Consider the following 12,553-nt stretch of genomic DNA (forward strand, 5'->3'; position numbering starts at 1 on the left):
TGTTAATGTATGAGTTGTTTTTTCTAAACTAAAACCTCAGTATTCAGGTTAAATTGCCGTGTTGGCACTTTCTGATAAATAAGTGGGTTTTGGGTTGCAGTTTGGGCATTCGGTCTCTAAAACGTTCACCATCACTGCTATAGGCTCAAACAGGCTTATTTCACCTTATGCCGTTTTCCTACCCTCCCCCTTAACTAGTGCTCAGCTGCATTCAAAATACTGTGGCTTCAGAGGGCAATTGGGAGGGGGGTCTTTAACTTACACATACTTTTTTGTATACCTCAAGAGTTCCTCAATTATTTAAAATACTGTCGTCTCTGGAAGGCCTATTTTGCTGCCCTACAGACAGGCACAGGATCATCCAGTTTGCTTTGAGACAGAGTATGCTACTTCAGTGAGATACGGTAAAATGAATTAAGGTATTTGGTATTTTTAGTATTTGGAACACTCTTGACACGCCAACCAAAAATTACTATTTTAGTCTTCAAAAAGAAATTCCTGTTCTCAATTGTTAAGACATTTCCTCATCATTCTACTTAGTCCCATTATGCAGAGTGACAATAGATTGGATCTAGTGATCCACAGGCAGAAGGATCACAGATTATTCCTTTGTTCTCCTTCCTCCAGCAGTCCTTTCCAACAGTCTTTCTGATGGAACAGGTAGGAAGGGTAATAGTTCTCCCTTCCTTCTCCTCCCAACACGCACAGCTATTAGTTCATATGGGTTCCTGTAACTTCAGGATTAACTGTTTTGGGGTCAGAAAGGATTGCTGAGGCAGACGAACAAAGGAAAGATTCCCCATCAGTCAGTATCTTCCAATGACAGACCAACCCAGTAGCACTATAACATCCGCATATACCAAAATATAGACATGCAGGTCAAAAGCTTGGAGGTTAAACAAACTAGGTCTCAATTATCTCATTACATAATTAATTTAAAAAGTTAAAAAGAAAACAGGACAAGATGATATGACTGCCTAACACTATGATTTACAGGAACTGGAGATGAAACCTGGCCTAGCCCACAATCTGTCTCCGTTAATTCTGTCAAATGTCTGCAATATCTACAGAAATTGTAAAAAAACAAAAAAAAGATTGATTATAGCAGACTATTTTTAATCAGATGATGGACAAGAAAATAATTAACCATAAGAGAATTTCTAGCTCAAATCCTCCCTTTCCTCAGCAAAAAATCTCGTTCATTTCCACAAGCCATTCTAATTTATTTAGCAGCAAATGTAAATACAATTTAAATTTAAAGAAAATATTCAGGAGACTTGCTATCACAGAACTTTTGTTGGATCGTTTTCACACACACTCCTTTTAAAAAATAGGCACAATTATAATATCTCACTCTGGCCATAGCATAATTTCTGCCCAATCCAGACTTTACTTAAATGGGCTACAAAAAAGAATAGGATTTATGAGATATTCTGAATCCTGTCCTTGTCCCAGACTATTTATGCTATTGAAGTTATGCAGCACATTAATAAGTTACTGAGAGGGGCAAGGAATACAATTATGGAATTCAGTGTGCTTATTTTACATGTGTAACATTGAACACTCTGCTCTCTCTTAACCACTCTGTCTAAAACTGTTTCAAGATTAAAGTCTTCTTGTTACTCATTAATATCCTGTCTTCTATAAATTGGTAAAAATAAAATCACAGCAAAAAAGAAAAGCCCTTACCTTACTGCATAATATAATTTTTGTTTCATTCACCACTTACCCCTTTTCTGAACCCAGCCTTCTTTCACAATTGTAACATCGCTCATGATGGCTTCACGCTGACCCCTCAGCTAAGAGAAACAGTATTTTGCAGTTTCAGGGTTTCAGTTCTCTTCTGGCTTTTCGGAATCTAGAGACAAATCAATCTGCAAGCATAAATAAACAAAAATTAACTCTTTTCATGTGTTCAATTGCCTGACATCCAATTCCCCAACCCTCCAAACACTTAATTAAAAAAATTAAAAGTAATGAACACATGAATGCTTTAGCTTTTACACAGGCTTCAACAACAAACGACGCTCAGCCTTGAAACGACTTGCTAATGTTGAGGAAATGAGTATATAAATAAAGCAAAGATATATTGCTGCACACAGATCTTTGCTGACTAAGGAAAATTGATTGATCCACAAGTACAGGTTTCTGTTAGAGCTGCAAAATTTAAAACCCTTTTAATTGATTCAAAAGGTGTTCTTAATCAGACAACACATGAAAAAAAATTACACATGTAATTACAAAAACAAAAAAATGGCTGTTTCTATATTACATTATATATTACCCCCTTCTTTCTTACACAAGGGAGATGGAGAATGCCTCTTCTAAGATTGTACCTGTTATGGCACAGTTGGACTTAAGAAAGAGAAAAGCATGCTCTTTATTTATTTATTTTTTACTTCAGAGATGTTTGCGTAGAAGTAAGTCTCTCTGTGTTCAATGGAGCTTACTACCTGATAAGTACAGGTAGGACTGCAACCTCACACAATAACTGCCCTTTGGGATCAGCACCCATGTGTGCAGAAGGATATTTTGGTTTGGGAGAACCACATTCAACATCTGGAGATGCAAGCACAGTGTCTCTATACAACATAAGCACGAATGAACAGATAATTAGAACCATAAAATCTACAAATGGGAAAGGAAGACTGGATCCAGGCATCTTTCCCTCTCACCCTCCCCCAAACAGGTAATCTGACAATGCTGACCATCTGTTCAGTGGAGTGTAAAGAGGAAATCCTCATGTCCAACATTAAATGAGATATACAAGATGATCTCTGAATCAGGAAACAGATTTATACAGTTCTATTGCTTATAGTACAATAAACACTGACACTACTACCAGCTTAAGCATGGAGTTCCTTGGCCAATTTGTAAAAATTCCTCATTTTTCACTTATTCACGGAGATTTGCATCCAAACTTCTGTTTGCACAAGCTTCTGCTGGGGGGGGGGGCAATCACTGTCAGTTCCCCCAACCCTCAAGGGAAGCTTTTTGATGGTTCCAGAGGGAAGTAACAAAAATACATTACACAAGCAGAACTCTGCTCACGGTCCTCTGGATCCAAGCCAAAGCTCCTTTGAACGGCGCTACTGCGACAAGTAATTCTACACGATCAGAAGTTATTTCTCATGCAACAGCATGCAAAGTCTCTTTATCATACATTTGTAAGGAAATGGGCTTTGAAAACTCTAGTACTCTGACATTGTCAGATAGGCTAAGCCTGACAGACATTCCTAATAAAATCTAAGTGTTTACCACTGTTTAATTAAGCAGTGTTCAAAAAATAATGCATACGTATATGTCATTTATTTTTTCTGTTCTTGGACTTTTTAAACAAAATTAAGAAAAACTGAAAAGCTGTTTATAGATTCTCAGTTTAAAAAAAAAGGTATAATCAACAAGAAGGGTAGGCTCAATAAACATTCCACAAAACTTATAAAAACACAATATTCCAGATTGAAAATCAAAAGATTCCTTCCATTACAAATTCATCACAGGATCAGTTTCATTCGTTTATGTTGATGCAGCACTCTGAAGACCAAGGTGATAAACTTTTAAATTTATGACATCTGCTTTTCCTGTTGATTGTTATAAGATTTAAATAAGCGGATATTTAAACATATTTACATGTTATTAAATACTAAAACATACTTTTAAAACATGTTTTTGTTTGTTCACTCTGGCCCCAAATCACTAGCCAGGGGAAGAAGAGCTGCTGGAAGGTCAAGCTCCCGCACACCCCAATGCAAACATCACAAATGAATGCCAGTAAAAGGAAGCTAAGCAGGGCCAGCCCTGGTTAGTATTTGGATGGGAGACCACCAAGGAATACCAGGGTTGCTGTGCAGAGGAAGGCACTGGCAAACCACCTCTGCTAGTCTCTTGCCATGAAAACCCCAAAAAGGGGTCGCCCTAAGTCAGCTGCGACTTGACGGCACTTTACACACACACAAAAGGAAGCTTATTAAGAGGCTTGTTCTTCGGTTTAAATGTAAAACTTTAAACATTCAGGTATGTTGCTCAGAGCCTTTGAGCTTAAACAGGATAATAAACAAATAAATACCACAATCATAATTTAAAGAGGCAAGCTGCATTACCATTTGCTAAATTTATAACAACTGCACAGGAAGAGCACACAAAAGTGACAGCTAACAGATTCAGTTTTATTTCATAAGTTTTAAGTAAACTGATGCATTTGAAGGGGAAATATGAAATCTTTTTTAAAAATCTGCTTAGTGGTAGAGCCAACATGGTGAAGTGGTTACAATGTTAGACTAGGATCAGGGAGGCTGGGGTTCAAATCTCCACTCTGCCACGGAAACTCACTTGGGCTAGTAATTCTCTCTCAGCCTCGCCTACCTCACAGGATTGTTGATTGTCAGTATAAGACGGAGGAGAGGAGAATGATGTAAACTGCTTCGGATTCCCATTGGGGAGAAAAGCAGGGTATATGTAAATAAATACTATTATGTATGACAGAGGTGGGGAACGTCAGGCCCGGGGGCTGTTTAAGGCCCACGAAATCATTTGGTCTGGCCCTTCGTGGGTCCTGGCAGATCTCTAGCTCAGAAGGATCTAAGACTGGTGATCCGCCACCTCCCGCGGACAGGATTAGCCTCAATTCAAGACAGATGTGAGTTTGTTTTGCCGAGAAAAGGAACCTTTTTTCCCCATTGCAGAAAAGTCGTTAGCTATGGAGCTGCTAGGACCGCCCAAGAAACTGTGTTAACCCTTTTCCACCCAGGCCATGGAGAAACATATTCCCTCTGTACAACAAGAGGGCTGGGGGCGGATGTGGTGACAATAGAGGGGTTAAAGGGGGCAGGGCCAGAATGCGTGGGGGGGGGGTTTCTTAGCCAATGTGTCCTCATTTTATCCCTGCAGGCGAAGATAGCAGGAGCCAGCTGTAGAATCCGGCTACAACCATGCAGTGCAGGAGCAACTCCAGCATGCAGTTGGATGGCTACGCCCTGCTGGTACAACAGACCATCCTGTGCCACCAGGTGGGTGAGTGCACCACTAGTTGGATTCCTGCCTGCTTGCCCGCTCGGGGAGGGGGTCATCTGAGACAGCTGCCTGCTTGGGGCTTGGTCGGCTAATTTTTAAGTTGATAATTCATTCATTTATTCATTCATTGGTATGATAGCTAAAACCTCAAATACAAAATTTTGTATTTGAAGTTGATAATTTTGTATGGCCCGCGAATGATGTTGTAAATATCCAAATGGCCCTCGGTGGAAAAAAGGTTCCCCATCCCTGATGTATGAGAACAAGCGTTCGCTATTGGAGCAACTATATTTAAAGCAAAATTTGATGGGAATTGATCCCTGTGTGCAAGATAAATAAATCACTTGCTTAGTAAAAATAATAATAATAATAACTTCATTATGTTAGGAGATTCACCAACTTTGGTTCTCTTTTTTTTATGCCACAAATAGTACATCATCAGGTGACCTAGTAACCTGTGGAGACTTATGAGTAAGGCTACTGTACTACAATAAAGTTTTACTTACAAATTGCTTTAAATGTAAAGAAACAAAATCATTTATTGATGGAGATCTATTCAGAAATATTCCGTCATGATACATCTGTTTTTACGTCTTCATGGTCTCTGCACATCACACTGATGGCTTCTGTACCTGCGCAGAAGCCAATCTCAGAAGATTCTCGAACATTGCCAAATGGGAGGGGCTGTGCCTCTCCTGCTCAGTTCCTTTTCATCCATCACATGGCAGACATCTCTCAGAACGTCCTGATTGTCCTTTTGTCAGCTTGAGCTAACTTTGCCAAATTTCAGCCCCTTGGGGGGGGGGGGGCTCCACAGAGCTTGTTTCCTTTCTTCCCTCTCATCTAGTTCATGGAAAAGAGGGAAAAGGAACTGTCTAGAAGCAGGGAGCACCTTCTGAGTCTGTTAGCCAAAGTAGACACATCTGCTGCTTCTCACCCATCATTGCTGTGTCATAGTGCCTCTTCCTGCAGGTACCCCATTTACACCAAAGCTGGTGCCTGGGGCGTGAGCCCTTGGCACAAGCCGAAGAGCAGGAGCCAAAGGGCTCTTGGCATGCAGCTCTTAGCCTGTTAGTCTTGCAGCCTGAGGCTCAGCTGTCTGGAAGATGCAGTACCCCAGATGTTATGCAAATATGTAATAGGTAAGCAATGCTGCTTCAACATCTGCTGTACTGAGATGATAAGAACTGCGATCTCTGGGTTGTTATTCTGGGATGAAGGAGAGTGAGGGGGGGCCATTTGGTTTTTCATTGTGGCAGTTGGGTTATATCTCTCTGTCTGTGTTTCTACTCAGATCCAGGTGAGAAGTGGATCTGGATTTGTGTGTGTTTCATATTTTCCAAGACCCAAATGAGAGGTGGGTCTGGACATTTGTATAATAAATATTAAGTGTGGATATGTCTTATGTTTGCTTTGCCTGCTGGTGGGAAATATATCCTTAGGGGAACTTAATGGGGTGAAAGATGGTGCCACATTTCATAACGTGTGGGGTAGGGGGAGATATGGTGGTAGGAGAAGGTCAGGCCAGGTAAGGGGAAGGGACAACAGATATTTACATGCTGTGGTCACTTCTGGCTCTTCTTTCAGCTGAAGTGAACTTGGTAACAATGCCAACAACTCGCCAGGCTATAAAATCGCACTTGCCCCTGTGAAGATGGGGAAATTGAAACTACTGGGCATGTACTACTGTACTGCCCTTTTCGTTGTGATCTCAGAAAAGATCTCATTACTCCAATTCTTCAAAAACTGCCCAGCCAACCTGAGGATTCATATATGGCCTCTCTTCACTCAGATCCTGATCCTGGGGCCACGGATAAAGTGGCCAGATTTTATGCAGCTGCTAGAGCCCATCGTTCCATATTAGGTTCATGGATGTTACCTGCTCATTGTAATACAATTTATGTAAACTTTATGTATGCTATTGTATGTATTTTAGAACTGGCCTTCGACTAAACTAAACACAATAGGCAATCTTACCTCTATCTCTTCTCCTGATAGCAGGTTTTGTCATCAAGTCATCCCCAGGTACCATTCCCCAACTGCCTAAATTCCAGGTACCTAAACACTGCTTGGTACCAATGTCAGTTTTGACCACCATGTCAACTTCAGTACCCTCAACATCAATACCCACAGATGTGTTGATGTTGATATCATCAACTTTGAAGTCAGGCAACCCTCCCACCACTCAGGTTGCAAAAATTAAGGACTAAAATTTCACACCCATAGATAAAGAAGCAGAAGCAGTTGCCTGTATCAGTGCCACCTCCGCCTGCTACTCAGCCTGCAATCCCTACCCTGGTTCTTACACAGGACCCTGCTCTGGCCATATTCAATCCCCAGCAAAAGCAGGTCAAACCTAAGATGATTCTGGAGGCCATCCAGGACAAACTGCCTAGTGCACACGCCTACACAGGAGCACTACCCTCTGTTGTAGGGCTAGCTGAAAGATTCCACTGAAGAAGTTCATGGACCAGAGATTTCAACCACAAAGGTTAGAGAAATCCCTTACTATAGGTAAGCACCATTCACAGCCTGGTGTATCAACTCTCAGCAACATCGCTATCACTCCCAATTAAGTCATGGCCATTGGGATAAACACTCATATCAACCTTATGCCACCACCACTCCTGAATGCCATCTTTGGTACACCAGAAACACTCAGTGGGGCATTATTCTTGCTGTTCCCAGTCTTGTTACTCTTCTTAGTGGTACTCTCCCTTCTACTGATCCCAATATCATCAGTCACTATATCAATCACTGTCACCATACCATCAGTCCCAAAGATACCGTTCTCCATCTTGGCGATCTCGTTCTCCACATCAGAGACCCCACCCTCAATCCCGGTCTTGCTCTGAGGCTCAATATGACTCAACTCATGGCACAGAGGCTTCTGCCAAAACCTTCAGCGATGGTCTTATGAGCCCCTGACAACTCACTGGCCCCTACAAAGATGCCACCACCCCTATTGTCTATGGTCATCCAACCTGCAACTGCACTGCAACCCCAAGCTGAAACTCCACAAGTCATCTCATCTGCTCACCCCAAGACTCACTACCCATCATACTCAGCAGCAGTCATCAAGTTAGTTATTTCAGATAACCTGGATCGCTCTCACCAGCTGTCACAACCACTTCCTCCAGTGCCACAAGATTGTCAAGTCCTCTGTCCCTCTTCATTCATCTTCAGAGGCTCCATATCTTCAACTAATTCTGAGGATGATCCTGACCCAGACTTAGGCTCCTCTCCAGCAGAAGACCTTTCCAATCATTGCTGAATGTCACCCTCCAAGGATGGCAGGTTTTATGTAGAACAACTCCAGTACATTGCTGCTGCTGCTTTGGAAATTCAGGTTAATCAACGATCGCCAGGTAAACCGGATCCTATATTAAGAGTCCTACATTCCAATGACCACCCACTAGTGGCCCTCTTGCCAGTCCAATGACTCCTGGAGACTGCCCAAGGTTAATGGGGCAAGCCATCTTCCAGTCCTCTCACCTTTTGTAAGATGGACACATCCACACATCCTCTCACCCATTCTCTTATTATTGAAGCTCGTCTCGGGAAGACACAACAGCCATCACATTCTGCCCCCACCAACAAAGAAGTCAGGAAAATAGATAACTTTGGCAGAAAAGTCTACACTTTGGACATCATGTCCTTTAAAATTTCCAACTATCAAGTATGCTTTTCATGATACTAACTATTTCTCTGGAAGATGATATCCCCAGCCCTTTAACATCGACCTGAGTAGCTCAACTACATGACCCTCACCTTCACAGATGAGGCCCTCTGTATCACTAAGCAACAGATGCATACCACTAAACATGTGGGGAAACCCACATGAGACAGAGGGCCACAGCAATAGCTGTCCACGAACACGGATGACAGCAGTCCTTCTCTTTGGCCCTGGATACGAGGTTGAGGATTGAAGACCTCACTTTTGATGGTGAAAGCCTCTTCAGTTCCAAAACAGACAAATCTCTGAAGAGGCTCCAGGACCTGTGCACATAGCCAAATCCATGCGCCTCAACCCTCCTTCTTCTGCGAGGCTGCAATCCATCAGACACAGGCATACCAATTTCAGTAGCACTAGGAAATACCTCAGGTTGTTCCCTGACTGAAGCTCTAACCTATGGTCCTCCCAGCTATCCAGATGGCTGTCATGCACCACCACTACATCTCAGTTCGCCTCTCACACAAAACATTCCTCAGGCCCTAAAAAGGGTTTTTGGAATTTAGTGTTATCTCTCCCCCACCACACACACACCTCTTCCAGTAATTCCCTGTATGGGAATTCATCACCTCCAATCAGTGGATTCTTATAATAAATCTCAGCTGCACCATATAATTCAACACCTTACCACCAACCATTGTTTTCGAAACCATACCCACATCCTACATCCTTGATCACAAGACACAATTGCTCCTGTACAATGACAAATAGTTGATCATGGCACTCCTCACTCACCCTGCACACCTGCGTATCACCCTATACTTCTAGCCTCCCTAGGCCTGCAAGTCAACAGAAAAAAGATGCAACTTGAATCCTCCCAACAAATCATAGTCCTCAATACAAACAGCCCCAAGGGTTTATCTCTGGATAGACAGACAGGACACCATCATTTCCCTTGTCTTCTGTTGCCATCCCACACAATCTGTTTTTTCCGTTCTACTATGCCTATGGTCCAGCTTGTTCGGCTGCAAATGAGACTGCCCCCAGAGTTCATTCCTCCATCATTTCAACCTTATCAGGGACTCCAAACACAAAAGACTTACATTGTCTCCTGAGGTCTATTTCCTTAATGGTCTAATCCCACTCACCTAAAATGGGATGCCCTTCCTACCTTCATGTCCTCTCAGTCTGACCATCAAGGCCTATCTCTGGGGTTGGAGTGCCTACTGCTGGAACCAACACTGGAGCCTCCCCTGGTCCCACAGAGAATGGGCTGCCCACATAAACTACTTAGAACTCCTTGCAGTCTTCAAGGCCCTTCTTGCATTCCTCCTGCTCCGGAAGGGCCGGACGATTCATGTGGTCACTGACAACACAACCACGATATTCTACATCAACAAATGGTGAGACACTGTCGCCACCAGCCTTGACAATCTAGCATGTTGCCTGTGGGAGCATTGCATTCACCACTATACATTTCCCATCGCCATATATATCCAAGGAGCCATAAACATCACTGCAGAAACTTGGAGTTGCCAAGGCACTGTGGGACACAAATGAGCCATTGACTATGCCACTGCAATCGACTATGCCCCTTGAGAGCTCTTATCTGGCCCGCAAGCCAGCCAAGGCAGCCACCTCCCGCTCTCGATCTGGGCTGGAAAGGCATGGCCTGGCTCAACGAAGTGCCATTTATGCCATATCCTGCTCTCGGAACAATTGAGTTTGACACCCCTGGTTTTGATGCCTTCTAGTGCAGCAGTTTCTCTTCTATTTTTTTAGCCTGCCTATTCTCCACAGAGCTCATGGTGCTGTAAACTATTCTTAATTGCATTATTTGTTTAGAGAATTTCTATGCAGCCTCTCCAGAACATAACACCCCCGCTTGATCTGACCCATGGTCCATCTAATCCAGCACCCTCTTTCATACAATGGCAAACCAGTTCCTCTGAAGGGTCAACAAACAGCGTACAGAGGACAAGGACCTTCCCTGATACTTCCTTGTAACACCGGGTTTCAGACGTTTATTGACTCTGAATATTGAGGTTTCCTTTACTCACCAAGGCAGTAGCCATTGATGGACCTATCCTCCATAAATCTGTTTTAAAGTTACTATATAACTGGCAGCAAATTTCACAATTTAATTACTCATTGAGTACAGAAGTACATCCTTTTGTCAATCCTGTACCTATTGCCCATCAACTTAATTGGGTGCTCCTGAGATCCAGAACTATGGGAGAGGAAGAAAAGGCTCTATCCACTTTTCTACCCCATGCATAATTTTATAAACCTCTATCAGACAGCCTGCTTGAGGCATCTTACAAAGCGAAACATAGATGGTGAAGGAACCCATCACAGATTACAGATTTCCAGTGTAACATGTAGCTTGGCTTTAAGAATGAGCTAGTTCACAAAAAGTTCTTGCTCAAAGACAGTATCTGGATAGCATGTAATTTCCTGTTGGGATCCAGCAAGAATATACTTATTCTCAGAAATTTTATAATAACAAGAGAAAACCATCTCTAACTGTATTACTTCATTTGGAGGAATTTAGATTGGCTATTTTGTTAATGGTTTCCCTCCAAGCCTTTGTTAATGGTTTCCCTCCAAGTGGAGTGGGGCAAGAATAAAAAAAAATATGATTAGGTTAAAAAGGTACTGTGGTGCCCCTTTTTCCACTCAGACAGAGTGCCTACCACCCTCCATTTTACAAAGCGAAACATAATAGAAACATAAAATGTCATAATAAATTTACCAATTGACCAACTATTAAAAACAGCATAAAATAGCATGAAACACTGAATAGCTTAAAACAAGTCTCATGAGTTCTCAGGCTACAAACAGACTATTAAAAAGATGTTAAAAGATCAACCCCTTAAGTACAGGCCTGGGTAAAGAGAAAAGGTTTGCCCTAGTGATTCCAATAGACTAGGGTAGGCGCTAGTTGAGCCTCGAGGAGAAGGGCATTCCAAGTGTGTGCAGGCTGGACAGTATGAGAGGATGCAGTTCTTCAACTATCCTGGCCCCAAGCCTTTTAGAGCTTTTACAGAATCAACACTGGACTCTTACCCATTTTATTCTAGGCTCCTTCAGACAATATACAATGTCTTCTTCCTTCACTAGGCAGGATCCTAGCCCCATGGTTTGGTATTGAGCTTTTTGAATGGATATTTGAGGGGAGGAAGATGTCTGAAGTGTCACTGGGGGAAACCTTACTGAATCTGATGGACCATACTATACAGCACATAAGAAAGCCTATGAGGTGGCAATGACAGTGGCAAAGGAGCAACACTTTCCTGCTACCATTGGGTCAACTGAATTGCACCATGCTCAATGATTCAGAATAATCTGGAAGTTGACAAGCCCAACATGGAGAATCAAAATGATTTTTAAAAATGACTACTAGCTGCAACATCTTTGCTGGTAAAATCTCTGAAAAATACTCTGAACTGCATGCTAGTTTGGCAGTAGATCACATACTAGAAGTGTTTGAAGCATCACCTGGTCCTTTGTTCATGGATAGTTTTAGCTTAGTATCCTTGATCAATGTTGACAGGGTCTTGGGTATAGCAAAGGCCACCATATTTAGTCCAGACCCTTATCCTTCTGGATTGTAGCAACTCAGAAGGATAAGATGAGGGGGCTCTGAAGGAAATGTTATTCAGCATCTGTTTAATATAGGCCCATTTCAAACTTACCTGTCATGGTGAAGATAATTGAGAGGGTGGTGGCAGAGATACTGTACAGTCTTCTGGATGATTCATCTGCCCTTGATCCTTTTCAGTCTGGTTTCAGACCTGGCTATGGAAGAGAGATACCTTTGGTTACTCTGATGAACAAACTGTACATTAACAAGGGAAATTCTTGTAA

General features: G+C 42.3%; 1 protein-coding gene across 4 annotated transcripts in view; it reads right to left on the reverse strand.

The window, feature by feature from the left end:
• The window catches only part of AKT3 (AKT serine/threonine kinase 3), a 156,903-nt gene extending 155,046 nt beyond the window's left edge, over window positions 1–1,857 (reverse strand). For all 4 annotated transcript variants that reach the window (XR_008933403.1, XM_056852358.1, XM_056852357.1 and 1 more), the window contains exon 1: window positions 1,730–1,857. Coding sequence is in view for 3 of the 4 variants with exons in the window: in XM_056852358.1 (XP_056708336.1) it covers window positions 1,730–1,775 (46 nt within the window). In the remaining variant the exon portion in view is untranslated. The remainder of the gene's footprint in view (window positions 1–1,729) is intronic.
• Between the last annotated feature and the right edge of the window lie 10,696 nt (window positions 1,858–12,553).

Source organism: Euleptes europaea, chromosome 7, assembly GCF_029931775.1.
Source record: "Euleptes europaea isolate rEulEur1 chromosome 7, rEulEur1.hap1, whole genome shotgun sequence".
Classification (NCBI taxonomy): Eukaryota; Metazoa; Chordata; class Lepidosauria; order Squamata; family Sphaerodactylidae; genus Euleptes; species Euleptes europaea.